Here is a 16,987-nt window from a genome sequence, read left to right as displayed (position 1 = left end):
CTCACGACGCTGCTAGGCGTAAGACCACGCCCTCTCCTCGCGAGAGAACGCGCCTGCCCAGGAAGTCTGGCGGGCGGAAGTGGGGCGGCGGAAGCCACGGTTGCTATGGAGCTCGCGGAGGACTGGCTAGTGGAGTCTTTGCGCTTGTAAATCGGGCTTGGTGGGCTGTGGGAGAGGGTACGAGCTGCTGGGGCACGGGTATGGGCTCGCGGGGGGTGCCCAGGCACGGCCGGAAGGAAGGTTCTAATCCCCGGCCTCTCGCTCTGGGACATTCGGTCCTTTGTATGCTAGCGACCAGATCCGCGCTTGTGAACGGTATGGCACACATGACCAGTTAAATTGTGCCAGCCTCCAAGTTAATTTAAAAACAGATTCAAGGACTGGACCTGTACACACAGTGAGTAAAACGCAGGAAAAAAAAAAAAAAGACCCAGTCCCATGTCTACCTAACTCCAGAGTCTGGGTCCACTAATCCTGCAGCGATCCCAGAGTTCTTGGTCAGCTGTACTGTGGCGCGCAGCATGTGACTTTTGTATTCCTATCCTGCAGGTACCAAGATTTTCATGCATTTGACCTCTCAGGAGCCACTCGAGTCCTTGAGTGGATTGGTGAAAAAGGTAATATACCTTACCTGCCACTAGAGATGGATTTCTGTCCCCTCGGCTGAGCTTTAAGGCCTTTAGAGAGACCCATCCAGCTTCCGTTCCCTGACACAAGGCTGCCCACTGAATGGAGAAAAGAGATTTATCCCTTGGGGGGAATTTATAAATCCAGCCATGGTCCACGGTATTTCTAACAAGTTTGTCACAGTTACTGTTTTGTTTCAGGAGTCTTTGTTGCTGGTTATGAAAATTTGAAAAGAAATGAGATTCTTCATTTGCTATTACCTCTCAGACTCTCTGTAAAGGAAAACCAGGTAAGTTAAGTGGAGGGGGCTGCTTATATGTGACAAGTGATTGCATTTCCGGAGTGCCTGTTACCCACCAGGTACTGACTCTGACAAGGTATGGGCCCTGCCCTTAAAATCCAGCAGAACCGGACATGATGGCGCATGCCTTTAACCCCAGTACTTGTGAGGCAGAGGCTGGTGGATCGCTGTGAGTTCAAGGCCAGCCTGGGCTACAGCTCTAGTTCCAGGACAGGCAGGGCTGCACAGAGAAACCCTGTCTCTGAAAAACCAAAGTCAAGTAGAAGGAGGCTCCCGTGCATAGGGCTGAATGCCAAGGGAAGTCAGATGGTTCACAGGAGAGCTGCTACAGGTAAAGGCAATCTTACTGTGTCAACAATAGATTTAGGGGGCTGGAGAGATGGTTCAGGAGCTAAGAGCACCGGCTGTCCTTCGGTGGACCTGCCTTTGATTCCTGGCACCCACATTGCAGCTCACAGCCTTTTACAACTCCTGGCCCAGCGCATCCTCTTCTGGCCTCCAAGGGTACCGTGTGTGTGTGTGTGTGTGTGTGTGTGTGTTACACAGACACGCATACAGGCAAAACGCCCATACACGTAGAATAAATAATTAAAAAAAAAACAGATATAGGGACTTGAGAAGTACCCCAGTGGTGTGGCACTCACATGGCACTCTGCGTTGGAGGCCAACCAGGTCTACACAGAGAGACTCTGTCTAGAAAAGCCAAAAAAAGAAAGGAAAAACAGGTGCTGTCTGATTACCCCCACCCCTTTGTGTTTTAGGGCTTATTCCCAGAGAGGGATTTCAAAGTGCGCCACGGAGGATTCTCAGACAGATCTGTCTTTGACCTAAAGCACGTGCCAGATACCAGGTATGGCCAGTCTCTGTCCCACACCTTCCGGTCTTTGGGGCCGTCAGGAAGTGGTCTGCAGTGTTTTGTCTTTTCCTCACCATGCCCACTTCTCAGTATAGAGATACAGGTGTGTGCACATGACACCAGGGCACACACACACTTAGCCTGTGAAGAAACCACTAGCTTAGCAGCCATTTTGATTAGTGAAGCCAACAGGTCTCTGGAATCACTCCAGGTCTCTGGAATCACTCCAGGGACCAGATACAGAGTAGAAAAGCACTCTCAACCTTCTCAGAGAACTGACAGACACTTCCCACAGAAGCTCGGCTTTCAGTCAGGGTCAAGTTTTCCACTTTTGTCTTTTTTTTTTTTTTTAAGATTTATTTATTTATTTATTATTATGTATACAGTATTGTGCCTGTATGTACACCTGCACGCCAGAAGAGGGCACCAGATCTCATTATAGATGGTTGTGAGCCACCATGTGGTTGCTGGGAATTGAACTCAGAACCTCTGGAAGAGCAGTCAGTGCTCTTAACCTCTGAGCCATCTCTCCAGCCCCCACTTGTGTCCTTTCTAGGTGGCCATCATGACCTGTGGAAGTCTGGGTTCAAACTGCGGCTCTCTGAGCTGTGATCCTGTCCCTAGAGCAGGGTGAGCCTGCTCATTGCTGCATGAGCAGGGCAGCTGGTCCCCGGGATCCTGAGTGGGTGGGAAGGGAAAGGCTGCCAGGGTAAGGGTGAGCTTTCCTTTGTCTGGACTAAGATTTTCTGTCTCTCTGGGACAGGTTGCTGGTGACAAGTGGCCTTCCAGGGTGTCACATACAGGTGTGGCAAATTGGAGAGGACAATGGTGAGTGAAGTTCACTTGGTGAAAGTTGAGGTCCCTTCTGCTGAGCCAATAAAAAAGTACTTAAGGAGGGGACAGGGGACATCGCAGTTTCTGTCCACTGTCTGTAAAGATGAGTTAGCATCCACAGTGTGCCAGTCGGGCCTAATGGGGCTTCTTTAAACTTCCTCCAGGAGTTGAGTTTACCAGCCCAGCTCCAGGCAGAGCGCCCTGAGAGCCAGGAGCTCTCTGCTGGACCGGGGCAGGGACAGGGCCGAACCAGAGCCTGTCCAGAGCACTCAGCTCTTGGAGGAGAAGGTGACATGGAGAAGGTCCTTCCTTTTAGAGTGTGCTAGTTCTGGGAAAGGAAAGTACAAGTGAGCAACAGGTTCACTGCAGTGTCTTACCCAGAGGTCACACTGCTCCCAAGGGCACAGAGAAGGTCCTGTTCCTTCTCAGAGTGGTAGGACATTCCTCTGTGGGGACTAGCAGTGGTCCCTCTGCCCTGATCCAACCATTCATGAGAGGCCTCTCAACAGTAGGAAGTGGGCTGCCCCAGGGTGTCTCCTGCAAAGCTCTGGCAGTCAGTGCAATGGCTGGGATTCTGTTGAGCTCATCCTGACCCTGTGCACTCTTTTTGTCACTTGTCTGTGTGCTTGTGCCCAGTTCCTTGTGTTGGTGTTGCTTACCTATACATGTGGGTAGGTGGTGGTTGCTGCTACTGGGGTTGCTGTTGGTGGTGGTGGTGGTGGTGATTGTTTTTTGGTTTTTCTGTGCAGGGCTCTCAGTGTAGCCCTGCTGTCCTGGAAATTAAAAGTTGAGGCTGGAGAGATGGCTTAGCAGTTAAGGCTCTTCTGCTGTCGCAGTGGTTCCCAGCACACTTATTTGTCAGGTAGTTCGCAGCCACCTGTCACTCCAGTGTGCAGGGACCAGACACCCTCTGATCTCCATGGGCACCTGCACATACATGGTGCACATAAACTCAAGCAGGCATACATACATACACATTCATAAAATTTTATAAAATGTGTTCATTTATGTCCCACTAGCAATGGGCAAAAGTTACCATTTTTCCACATCCTCACCAACATTTGTCACTGTCTCTGTGCCTAGGGATTAACTCATATGCCTGTTGAGCAAGCACTTATCCCTAACCCCGCCTTTTCGTCAGAGCCGTTCTAATGGGGGTGGTGTGCACATCACTGTGGCTTTGGCTTACATTTCCCACTAACAGCACTAAGCAACTTTCATGTGGCTTGGAAACCATTCATTTATTTAGTAAAATGCTGGCCTTTCGCCTGCACTGGAGTGTTGGTCCTCATGAGTTATAAAAGTTCTTTGTGTGTTGGATACACGTTCTTCATTAGATACATTTGCTGATAATTTATCCCAGTTTGGTGCTTTTCTTCTCATTGCTGTATGTTGTGGTGGTGGTTTGCTTTGTTTTTGGTGTTGTTTTTTTGGTTTTGGAGACAGAGTTTCTCTATGTATCCCTGGCTGCCCTGGAACGCTCTCTAGAGACTAGGCTGGCCTTGAACTCACAGAGATCCACCTGCCTCTGCCTCCAGAGTGCTGGGATTAAAGGTGTGCACCACATGCACCCAGCTTTTGGTTTTGTTTTTTGAGACAGGGTCACACTATATAATTGAGGCTGTCCTGGGACTCACTTATGTAGTCCAGGCTAGTGTCCATCTCCCAAGTGCTGGGACCAAAAGTGTGTACCACTGCTCCTGGCTCTTTCATCCTCTTAACATGCTGGGTTGGAATATTGAGTGGGAATTTTCTAGAGGATATACTTCTGTGCTGAGTGGAAAAAGCTGGATTTTTGTTTTAGGTATGTATATAATTATTATGGTGCTGGATGGAGAGGGAACCCAGGGCCTCAGTTATGCCAAGCCAGTGCTCTGGCGTTGTGCTGTATCCCAGTCCCTGAAGAAGCTTTGAAATAGGTCTCCTCCAGTCCAGCAGCTGAGAACCCTCCCGTGGCTCAGAGCAGCAGGTCCTGGGAGAACTGGCTTCAGGCTCCTTGTAGTCAGTGCAAGAGAGTCAGGGAAGTAAGCACACAAGAGCCAGGCAGGCTCTGCTAAAATGGCCTCAGCCACAGCCTTTTGGTGCTCTCTAGAGACCAGCTAATAGTTCTGAGGCTCAGCTGTTGTGTCTGCTGCAGGCGCGTCTCAGCTTGTGTTGAAAAGTCTGGACGAAATGCCCTGAGGGTGCTGTGACCCTGGGAGCTCAGAAGTCTTGATGCAGGGGAACTGTCTGGAAGGAGCATACTGCCAAACGCTCTTGTTCAGCCATTTAGTACCCTTCCCACGCCCATCCGTTCAGTGCTCACTCGGTCCTGTCCTTTAAAACTGAAAATGCTTGCGGGCGGTGGTGGCACATACCTTTAATCCTAGCACTCAGGGAGGCAGAGGCAGGCGGATCGCTGTGAGTTCGAGGCTAGCCTGGTCTACAAAGTGAGTCTAGGACAGCCAAGGCTACACAGAAAAACCCTGTCTTGAAGAACAAAAACAAAAAACTGAAAATGCGCATAGATCTTCATCTTTGTACAATGTGGACATGAAGTAGGGAGTTCTTTTTGGATAAAGAAAATACAAATCATAAAACAGGATTTCTCTTTTCAGTAGTTTGTGCAGCAAGTGACTTGTTCAAAACTGTTAAGAGTGACATCAAGAGAAGTGACAAATGAATCCCAGCACTCAGGAGACAGGCAGATGGAGCTCTGTGAGTTTGGGGCTAGCCTGGTCTACAGAGCCAGCCCTATGTCCAAAACCTTAACAACAACAACAAAAAGGCCCCAAAAGATGTAGAATACAAAGACTAGAAACAGCCAGCTAGCCAAGCATCCTGAGCCTGAGGCAAACCGTAAAACTACAGAGATGAGAGCCAAACAAAAATTAAAATGTGTTTCATTTTGGCACCAGGAAACAGGAGGATCAAGAGTTTGAGGCCAGCCTGGACTAGGACCCTTATCTCAAAAGGAAAAAAATTAAAGGTCCTGCAAGATGGCTCAGCAGGTGAAGGCACTTGATGCGGAGCCTGACCATCTGGCAATCTAAGTTTAATGAAATGTTCTCATCCATGACATCTGCAGTGCAGCCGTGAGCTGGCAGGTCTGGCAGGCTGCATGGTGAGGTCACAGAGCATATCTTGGAAGGAGCAGGGCTGGTTCATGACCTCCGTGCTTGTCACTTTTCACTGAGGTGTGACTGACATCAGCGTGTGTTCATGCCTTTTCTTTCCCTCTATCTTCTCCATCAACAAGTCAGAACCGCATGATTTCAAGATGGCTGCGGTGACTCATTGTCTCCCATTTGCAAAAATAGTTCATAAGACAAACTACGAAGGCATGAAAATAATTCTGGCAGGTTCAGAGTGTGAACAAAACCCAGAGTGCTTTTGTCTCCACGCTGTCTCAGCAGCCTTAGCTCGCTCTCCCTGACCCTCTAAATGTCAGGGAAGGTTTCTGCCTACCCTCACTGACATTCGGCGCTTTGGCCTCTTCCCCTTTTCTTCAGATGTCATTGAAGCTGTCAGTACCATTGATGTGCAGGACAAAGAGGAGAGTCTCTGGCCTCGCGTGTCCGTCTTCTCGTCTGTGGCACCTGGAATCCTCCACGGGGCACGGCTCAGTGGCCTGAGGACTGTGGATGTGGAATCCCAGAAGATCACTTACAGCTCAGGTACTAACACAGTGCGCCCCCTGCTGGCTGCCCACCAGCTCTGTCCTTCCTCCAGAGCCCCTAGTGAGACCTCGCTCAAGCCTTTGTGCCAGCTGCTGGGGAAACGTGGGCCGTGTGCAAACCCTGGCCTAGCACCTGCCAGAGAGCAGACTGGCAAGGTGAAAGGTGTAAACATGATTCATTCTGCCTGGGCCTGGCGCTGCCACGTTGCCAGACCCATCTGACTTCAGCACCTTTTCTTCTGTGCCCTCTGTCTTGTAGGTACAAGTGACAGTGAGCTATTGAGCAGCCTTCAGGTCCTGGACGCAGACACCTTTGCTTTCTGTGGCACCTCAGGTCGGCTGGGGCTTGTGGACACCCGCCAGAAGTGGGCACCACTGGAGACTGTCAGCCCCAGCCCTGGCTCAGGTGGAGAGCGATGGTGTGCAGAGGTTAGGGATGGGGGCCAAGGCCCTGCACCCTGCATCGCCAGCCTTGGCTCCCATGGGAAGCTCTGCCTCTTTGACCCCCGGACTCTCTGTCAGCCTGTGAGCTCAGTCCAGTGCCCAGTGTCCAGATCCAGTCCTGACCCAGAGCTGCTGCGGGTGACCTGGGCTCCAGGCCTGGACAACTGCTTGGCTATTTCAGGTACTTCCGAGAAGCTGTTACTCCACTGCTCTCTCCCGGGGATCGCAGGTGCTTGGGAAAGGACTGCAGCCCTGTGGTGAACATGGCGGCAGAAGGTCAGGCTGCCTACTAGAATGCCATTTTGGTCTCTGGTCTGCTCAAAGTCCAGCACCTCCCACCGTGGCCACTGAACTTGCAGCTATTGGCAGGGCCCTTGCAAATCTAGGTGTGTTCAGGTGTGTTGAGAGACTTGTAGACAGTAAGATCTGGAACAGCCAGAGGCTGCACCAGACAGCAGCTCTGTGAGCTGCTTGTTGCTTGCATTAGCTGTAGCCACGACAGCAGGCTCCCAAAGCCTGGGGATTCTCACTGTGAGGCCGTGCGTGTTCAGTGGGACACTCATCGAGGGGCCAGTGAGAAAGGTCTATTGCAAGCCCAAAGGGGACATTTTGGGATCCGGAAAGAGCAGAAGAAACATTGTGCCAGAGAGAACAGGAAGACAGCAGGGTAGGAGAGGGACAGATGGACAGGAGGCATGGTGCTCTCAAGAGGAGAGGAGACTGTCCGCCAAGGACCAGAGGGGGAGGGAATGGAATCTGGAGCAACTTAAAAAGATTTGAAGGTTTCTTCTGCCTCCGTTTCCAGTGAAGATAACTGTTATGAGGACTAAAGATGACACATGCTGACGTTGGGGCATAGCTCACTTGTAAGCATGAGGCCTGAGTTTGATTCCCAGAACCCATGTAGAAAAGCTGGGTGTTCAGGCTGGAGAGATGGCTCAGAGGTTAAGGACACTGACTGCTCCTCCAGAGGTCCTGAGTTCAATTCCCAGCAACCACATGGTGGCTCACAACCATCTATAATGTGATCTGATGCCTTCTGGCCTTCAGGTGTACATGTAGGCAGAGCACTGTATACATAATAATAAATACATCTTAAAAAAAAAAGCTGGGTGTTCTACACAGAGAAACCCTGTCTTGAAAAACCAGTATGTGGCTGGGTATGGTGGCCCACACCTTTAATCCCTGCATTCAGGAGGCAAAGACTGGTGGATCTCTGAGTTCAAGGCCAGGATAGCCAAGGCTACACAGAGAAACCCTGTCTTAAAAAACCAAAAAAAGAAAGGAAGAAAAACCAATATATAAACATATATAAACAGAGGTAGAGTGAGTGTGTGTGCTCCTGGTCAACCAGGGCTACATAGTGAGAGTCTGTCTCACGGAGAGAGGGAGAGGTCTGGGGGAAGAATGTTCAACGTAGTGGCCTGTGCTTATAATTCCAGCACCAGGGAGGCAGAAACAGGCAGGGCTCGTTGGCCTGCAGGCCTAAAGTGCACTGTGCCTGAAAAATGACACCTGAGGGGTACGTCCCTGACCGCCACAGGAGTACACACACAACAGGCATCCACCTCAGGCCTTCATCACACAGTATCTCACACTGTGGGAATGCTTGATGGGTATCCACGGGTGCTCATGGAGACGTCCCCCACGGTGCAGGGGTGGGTGGCCTCTGAGTGTCTTGTGGCAGAGTAAGTGTCCTCCAGAAAGCAAGGGATATAGAGTGATGCCTCTCTTTTCTGTGTTCTTCTCCAGGCTTTGACGGGACAGTGCAGATCTATAATGTCACATCATGGGACGGGAAGAGAACCCAAGCGGAGCCCCTTTTCACTCACAAAGGCCACATCTTCCTGGATGGGAATGAGGCTGACTCCGCCCCCCTGGTTACCACCCACACCTGGCACCCTTGCAAACCCAGGACTTTGTTATCAGCAGCAAATGATGCCTCTCTGCACGTGTGGGACTGGGTGGACCTCCAGGCCTCTTGTTGACAGCATCGGTTCCCTCATGGGCCTCTGAGAAGGGGAGTGGCTTGAGTGGCTGGTGTAGGACGCTGAGTGACCGCAGGTCTACCACAGCTGTTGGCTTCGGCAAGTTAGCCTGCCCTTCTGCTCCCTTTCTCTGAACTGTAAATTAGGGTGGCAGTACCTCCCACCTAGGGCTGTGGGGAACATCACAAGTAAAGTATCTGAGAGTAGTTGGTCGGGTGCACGGTGTAACAGGGCTAGAAGCGACTGTTGGCTCTAGGAGCCTTGCCTTTCCAAGTGTAAAATGGCAACGCTGTGTCCCTGACTTCACAGCATCATGGTGAGAATCAGGAGAGCTGGAGTGTGCTGTGGGTGTGAGCTTTTTCACAGAAGGAAGCAATGTCTTAGGGCCAATAAACATTGAAAAAATTCCAGGAACAAGAAAAGAGCGATTTTTTTTTTTTAAATTTACTTACTTAGTTTTTTCTACATGGGATTGAGCCCAGCCTGCTCTACTTAGTCTGAGCTGCTTTTTTAAAATTAATTTATTTATTTATTGGTTTTTTGAGACAGGGTTTCTCTGTGTAGTCTTGGCTGTCCTGGCTCGCTTTGATCTCACAGTGATCTGCCTGCCTCTCTGCCTCTCAAGTGCTGAGATTAAAGGCATGAGCCACCACACCAAGCTGCATTTAATTTTTTTTTTTTAAGTTTTTTCTTGGTGTGTGTGTGTGTGTGTGTGTGTGTGTGTGTACAAGGTGGCAAGATGGGCTCTTTGCTTGGCTAAAGGACACATACTGCTTTCTGCACACGTCCTCTGCCTGCTGATTGGAGTAAGCGCTGCCTTCCTCACTGTTGGATAAGGCTCCCATCCTTATGACCTTACTTGACCTTAATTGCTAGACCCCCAACTCCAAATACAGTCACCCTGGGGGTTGGGGCTTCAGGGTGTGAATGATGAAGGAGTACAGACTTACTCCACAGCATGTAGAAAATATGGTGATAAGAAAAACCTAACAATTTTTTAAAGAAAAATTTATTTCTTTGTATTGTACTTATTATTTTTGAGATACAGACTCACTGTGTGAAGGCTCTGGGTGACCTTCCCAGAGGCTGTTCCTTCCCAGGAGCCACAGACAGCTGTAGCTTCTCTCCCCTTTAATACAAGGCTGAGAGCGCAGGGGCTCCGCCCTCCTCCCTCGGTTTCCTGAGCACAGGACCAGCGTGGAAGGAATTCTTGGATGTACTAGCAGTGGGGTTGAGAGAGGCTGGCTTTGGAGAGCTTTGAGAATTGCAGTTCACACCGTGATGGTCATGCCCAGCAGCTTTGAGAATTGCAGTTCACACCGTGATGGTCATGCCCAGCAGCTTTGAGAATTGCAGTTCACACCGTGATGGTCATGCCCAGCAGCTTTGAGAATTGCAGTTCACACCGTGATGGTCATGCCCAGCAGCTTTGAGAATTGCAGTTCACACCGTGATGGTCATGCCCAGCATCTCTGAAGCGTGCTCAGTCATCCCCGCCCCTGCTGAAGCTCATCTTCAGCTCTCTTCCCTCTGTGCTCAGTGCTGTCATTGCTAGCTTGAAATTGGCCTTGGTGGGAGTATTTGTGTCTCAGAAGCTGGCAAATGTTACAAAGCAGGGCTCGTTTCCCCCGGAGACCAGGGTTACCAGCAGCCGCTGGCTGAGCTATAGTATTTCACTAAGTGAATGCAGAGAGTAATTTAGGAGCGTTGATGTGTGCTTTGCTGAAAGCTGTCAGTCGGGGTCTGACGGGAAGACCAAGCCCACACCGGGTAGTCTAGCGCAAGCTTAATGGTGCAGAGGAAGCAAGGGAAGGCGAGGCTTGCACAGGCCAGGCCGCTGCAGGAGGTCTTGAGGCTGAGGCCTCCAGGTAGGAACTGCAGTTTGTCCTGTCTGGCCAGAGCCTACATGATGGAGCAGAGAGGCTGCCTCAGGGTCACAAAGTCCCCAGAGAAAATGACTGACTCCTACAGAACGTGCAGTGGCAGGATTCAGAGGAAAATTCCATAGAAATACAAAGTTCTCTTCAGAAGAACTGTGTGAGCAAAGGAGCCTCAACGCCGCCAGTGGTGGTGGTGATGGGGCCTTGAAGGGGGAAAGCACTGGCAGGAGGAGAACGCCAGGACTGTGAGGCAGACAGAAGCAGAGCAGGAGCTTCCTTCCCTTCAGGTCGTTAGAATTAGCACAGTACCTGTAGATAGCTCAGCGGGAGCCAGAGAAGAAAGGGAGCTTCTGACTCTTAGAGGTGTCTGTCTGGAAAGCGCTGACAAAGGCCGGCTGGAATTCAGTGTTGCCCTTGGCCTAGGGAAGGGGCTGAGGGCTAGGCATGCTCACAGCTGCAGGTGGGAGGGAGGCTGTAAGGCTGCAGCATGCTTTCTTGTCAGCATGTCCCAGAGAGAGCAGCGAGGGGGAGTGGCTGGATTTGGGGGAATGAGAAAGAGGAAGCTGTGGAAAAGTGTTGCTACAGACATCATCTGCAAACATTCCTGAATGCCACGCACTCCGCTAGGTGCTAGGACGAGACACGGAACTGAGTAACATAGAGCCTCGCTTAGAGAAGGGGCAGGCGTGCTGACTGCCTGGGGTGAGAGAGCGGTTCACACAGGAAAGGTGCTCAGAAAGAGGCTCCCTCAGTGCCAGAGGCACAGCCCCAACCCTAGGTATAGATGGAGCTGGGAATACAACTGAGAAAACAGGCTTGAGCCTATCAGTGGTGCTTGTCCTGTGCCAACGAGCAACGTGTGCATGGGAGTTGAGGGTGGAATTGAGTCCACTTGCTGCAAGTGGAGCCCAGGAAGTGAACCAATCCAAAGGGCAAATATTAGCCAGGCGTAGTGGTGCACACCTTTAATCCCAGCACTCAGGGAGGCAGAGGCAATCAGATCTCTGTGAGTTCGAGGCCAGTCTGGTCTACAAAGTGAGTCCAGGACAGCCAAGGCTACACAGAGAAATCCTGTCTCAACCAACAAAAACAACATTCTGGGACTGGCAGTGACAGCTGCACAGCTGGTGTGTGCAGCAGCACTGACCTGTAACACTGAAGAGCAGAGACATGGTTGCTTTGGGTCTCATTTCTAAAGTGGATGCCAGGACCCTGTGCCTTATAGGCCTCTCCCTGGAGCCCCCTACAAGGTAACTACCCTGCCTTCCCAATCAGCTGGATACAGTAAACCTGCCTCCTTGATTCATAAAATAAATCCGCTGAGTTTCCAGGATACTGGTGTCTCCATCAGAGTGCACGGCACACTTGATCCCAGGCTTTTGAATGTGCGTTTGTGCCACTTGTGTCTTCATTCCGCATGAGGTTACAGCCAAAGGTCACAGCAGGGAAAAACACTCAAGACAACCTCGGGTGGGCAGTGTATGGAATCTTCTGTTCCCAAGAACCCAGCAGATGTTATCAGAAAGATCTGGTTTGGTTTTTGTTTGTTTTTTTTTTTGGTTTTTTGTTTTTTGGTTTTTTTTTTTTTTTTTTGGTTTTTTTTTTTTTTTTTTTTTTTTGGTTTTTCGAGACAGGGTCTCTCTGTGTAGCCTTGGCTGTCCTGGACTCGCTTTGTAGACCAGGCTGGCCTTGAACTCAACGATCCGCCTGCCTCTGCCTCCCGAGTGCTGGGATTAAAGGCATGCACCACCACGCCCAGCAACGTAAATAATTTTTGAAAAATCTTTAAAAGACATTATAAAACAGCCTGTGCCATTTTTTTTTCCCTGGCCTGGGAAGAAACACTTCAACTTCTGGTTTCAGGGCTATTACTTTGAAAATGATCTCCAACAGCAGGTGCTCTGAAGTCTCTGAGGTTGCAAGTAGAGACATTCTTTGAAAGGACTGGACAGGAAAGCGGAAACAGCAGAGCCACGTCTCGGGGAATGACGGGTGTTAAATAAACAGGTGCTCTGTCAGCACTTCCCACGTGTAAGGCACTAAGTTCCAGGAGTGTGTAGGTGTGATGCTTTCAAATGTGGCCAGGTGTGCTGGTGCTCACCTTTGATCCCAGCAGGTGGATCTCTGTGTGGTCTGGTCTACACACTGAGGGCCAGGCCAGTTAGGTCTACAGAGTGAGGCCCTATCTCAAAATACAAAGTAGTATGAAGACATTTTTTAGCCCAATTCACGTGTCATGTATTTGTGTGTGTGTGTGTGTGTGTGTGTGTGTGTGTGTGTGTTACAAATGCCAAAGCATACATGTGGAGGTCAGACAACACCTTGACTGTTGTTCCCTATCTTCCACTTTGTTTGAGGCAGGCTCTCTTCTGGTTCCCCGCTGAGCCATCTCCCCAGCTCTTTAAAATAAATAAATAAAAATGGGTCTTGAGCTGGGTGTCATGGCAAATACCTGTAATCTCGACACTCAGGGAAGCAGAGGCAGGCGGACCTCTGTGAGTTCAAGGCCAGCCTGCAAAGGAAGTCCAGGATTCTTTCCCCTAGCTAACCACGCTACATCCTCACGTGACACTCAATGCTTAGCAGGGATCAGAAGCTCAATTAGACAGCCCAATATCAGAGAACCCAGGAGGTAGAGCCGAGAGCCCGAGACTCAGCACACAGGACATTTTACACAGGCCTCCACAGTGGCCAGACAGCAGCGCTAACCAATAAAATAGAAGGAAGGTGCAGAGGGAGCAGCGGTGGCAGCCAGGTGAAGGCTCCTCACTCTGGGGCGGAGAGCGGGGCGGGGAGGGGCAGGGTAGGGTGGCTCTCAGAGTAGTCGCTCACAGCAGGGGGCAGAAGTGTTTATCCTTACCTATTGTACAGGTAAATAACTCAGTGTGGAGCTCAAAATCCAGTTAACATTTTCTACCACGTAAGGCTTGGTCGGTCACAGGCCTGGTGCCAGTCACGTGAAGCTACAACACACAGCCCACTTCTTCCTTTCCTGCGCGCTCAGGCCTGGCTGATTCAGAGAGTATCCTTGACACTAACTCACCAACAGCCAGCTGAGGGGCAAGGACTAGAGCAGAACTGTGCTGTGGTGGGGAAAGCAGAGCAGAGCGACCCTGCTTGAGTACGGTCAGCGGAGAGAATCTTTCCAGATGCTGCACTGAGCAACCCAGCTTCCTGCACGGCAGGCAGTGTGCTTTGTGCCACGTGCGGGTGTGTTCAAAGTCAGTGTTATGGGAATACTGCAGAGAGGCTGGGAGAGCCCAGAAGGGAAAAGGTGGGGGGGGGGGGCTTCAAGGAAACAGGGCAGGAAGGCACTGTCACACTTAATATTATGTGAGTTTTTAAGGCTGCAATGGGTACCATATCTGTAATCTCTCTCTCTCCCCCCCCCCCCTCTCTCTCTCTCTCTCTCTCTCTCTCTCTCTTTTCGAGACAGGGTTTCCCTGTGTAGCCTTGGCTGTCCTAGACTCGCTTTGTAGACCAGGCTGGCCTCAAACTCACAGCAATCCCCCTGCCTCTGCCTCCTGAGTGCTGGGATTAAAGGTGTGCGCCACCACGCCTGGCTCTTAATCTCGGCACTCAGGAAGAGGCAGGATAGTGGAGAGTTCTGGCCAGCCTGGGCTACACAGTAAGACCTATTGGGTGTGCTTTTTATTTTTGGTGTTAAGGACCAAACCCTGTGGCTCCCAGTACCAGCCACATGCTGTTTCTGGGCTCTAACCCTAGTCCCTGTTACCTACTCAAGACAGCTAAGCTGTGACTGCACACAGCAAGCGCAGCCCACGGAGAGGATGACGGGAGGGCCCAGTAATGAGACTGGCTTTGGAGATCTCTGCTCTTCAGATCAGCGGCTTACATAGAACCCAGGCCGGCACACAGCAACTAGCTTCCAAACCAGCCCAAGAGTCTCAGAGTTGCCATAGGGACCAAACACCGGTGGGACAAAGGCCTAGCCAGGAGAGTTTGGGGCTCTCGCTTTATATCACCAAGCTATGAAGGACTGGGCAAATGGTCCACTTGGAGTGACACCTTTTACTCAGTAGCTTCTCCCACAGCTGTTTCAGGCAGATGCTAAACTCAGAGTTGAGACTCCACGGAGGGGTGAGCAGTGGAGAGGAAGCCCAAGGACAAGTGGACTCTGGGGCCACAGCCGCTGCTCACATTACCACAGGGGTGCAGACCTAGACTACAAGGGGCTCAGGTAGGACATGTGGAAAACCAAAGGGAATGAATCGCCGCTTCCCTCACTCAGGAAATCTTACACCCATTTCCTCCATGGCTTTGGGAAATTTTATCAGAAGAAAATGATCTGAAAAAAAGCAGGGCTGGAGAGATGGCTCAGAGGTTAAGAGCACTGCCTGCTCTTCCAAAGGTCCTGAGTTCAAGTCCAAGCAACCACATGGTGGCTCACAGCCATCTATAATGAGATCTGGTGCCCTCTTCTGGTGGGCAGGCATACATGCAGGCAGAGCACTTTTTTTTTTTTTTTAATCTGAAAAAGCCAACTAGAGCCCTCCATGTGAAAATCTCCATGAGAGGCGGTGGGTGGAACAAAGCAGCTGTGCCCTGCAGAGGTCCCTAGTTAGGAGGCAGCCACCCCTGCCCAGTTAAAGGTAAAGGGCCAGGAAGGGGATGATTTGTTATTTGCAAGAACTAATCAATTACAATTGTGACCGTCCTACTACAAGGAGGAAAAAGGATTAAAAAGTAGCTAATGTATCCTTTTTTAAAACAATATCTATTTTCATTCATTTGTTGTTATTAGTGTGTCTTGTGCTTTGCTTGTTTTTTTTTTTTTTTTTTTTAACTTTTTAAAATGTATATGGGTGGGGGATAGGGAGTAAGTGCAGTGATACAGATGTCAAGTCCTAGGACAACTTCTAGGAGCCAGCTTTCCCTATTCACTATATAGGCCCCAGGGATTGAACTGAGGTGGCCAGTCTTGGTGGGCCACCTCTTTTGCCCACTGAGCCTTCTTGTCTGCCTGAACTCACAGGGATCCACCTGCCTCTGCCTCCTGAGTGCTGGGGATTCAAGGTGTACATCACCACTGCACAGCCACCATGCCCAAGCTTATGGCTTTAATAATACACTTGAATGCCCAGTGTGAGAAGCTAAGGTCTGTAAACCTGAGGCCTGCCTGGGCTATCCTCCCAAACCTTGCCTCATCTAAACACAAGATAAAAATGTAAAAGAAACTAATACAGGGAAGCTAAAGGACCACAGGATTAACAGGGCCCCCATCCCCCACCCCAAGCCTCCAGTCTGTGCCTAGAGTGAGGCTACTTCCCTCAGAGCATTGCCAGTGAGTAAGAGAGCAGTATAGCGGCCCTGTCACTGCTCTGCACCTTTGGATTATATTATAAAGTATTATGGTGTCGTGAACCATAAATGTAACCCGAAGGAGGATTCTGTGGAGAAGTCATCTCATTATGACTTGGCTCAACTGTAAACTAGTAAAAGCAGAACTGTGTGACACGAGTTTGTCCAGAACCGGGTCTGATGAGCTTCCCACGCCCTCCCACACCGTATGTGTCAGACAGGTGCAAAGTGGCACAGCTGGGTGCCGGCGCTCAGTTGTCTCTGCGTCTGGATGCTGGTTGCTGAAGGGGATGCAGCAGTTAAACTAAAGCCTCGGGATGTAGTGCTGTATGGGTTGAGGTGCGAGCAGAGCTGGGCATGGTGGCACACAAAACTGTAGTCCCGGTGGGTGCTCGGGAAGCAGAGGCAGGAGGACCAATCACTGTAACCCGAGCCCAGCCCAGTTTATACAACACAGGGCCAGGCCAGCCACAGCTGCAGAGCAAGACCCTTCTGTGATGGCGATTTGGTTGACAACTTGACTACATCTGGAATGTAGTCCAAAAAAAGAGTGGGCACACCTGTGAGGAGTTTTTGCTTAATTAAAATCACTTAAAGTGAGAAAATCCACTTCTAATCTGGATCTTTGAGGTGGGAAGAAAAACCTTAAATATGAGTCACACCTTCTGCTGGCAGCCTGTGAAAGGATACGGAAGAAGGAAGCGTCTCTCTTCCCTCCCTGCTGTCTCCCTGTTAGCAAATCCATTTGTTCACCGGCATTAGAGCCACCTTTTCAGGATTCTAGCATGTTCTGAAGACCACCTGAGACTTCCAGCCTCAAGCACTGAGCAACTACTGGATTCCTGGACATTCATAAGCAACCATTGTTGGATTAGCTGGACCACAGCCTGTAAGTCAGTCTACTAAATGACACTCTTTAGCACCCTCTTCTGGCCTCCTTAAGCATCAGCGCGCGTGTGCGTGTACACACACACACACACACACACACACACACACACACACACACACACACACACACACACACACACTACAGAGATGGCTCAGCAGTTAAGGGAGCTCGATCCTCTTCCAGAGGAC

General features: G+C 50.4%; 1 protein-coding gene across 1 annotated transcript; it reads left to right on the top strand.

Annotated features, from left to right (window-relative positions):
- The first annotated feature begins 42 nt into the window (after positions 1–42).
- On the top strand, positions 43–9,130 carry WDR73 (WD repeat domain 73). Its single transcript, XM_084773353.1, has 8 exons — positions 43–146; positions 550–617; positions 828–916; positions 1,690–1,778; positions 2,548–2,612; positions 6,110–6,274; positions 6,536–6,901; positions 8,473–9,130. The coding sequence occupies exons 1-8, from the start codon at positions 106–108 to the stop codon at positions 8,706–8,708; spliced, it is 1,119 nt and encodes a 372-aa protein (XP_084629479.1). The 5' UTR covers positions 43–105; the 3' UTR covers positions 8,709–9,130.
- Positions 9,131–16,987: the final 7,857 nt, after the last annotated feature.

The sequence above is a fragment of the Acomys minous genome (assembly GCF_964271855.1).
Source record: "Acomys minous genome assembly, chromosome: 2".
In the NCBI taxonomy this organism is placed as follows: domain Eukaryota; kingdom Metazoa; phylum Chordata; class Mammalia; order Rodentia; family Muridae; genus Acomys; species Acomys minous.
Note: the sequence above shows the minus strand (reverse complement) of the source record. Positions and strands in the feature narration are given on the sequence as shown.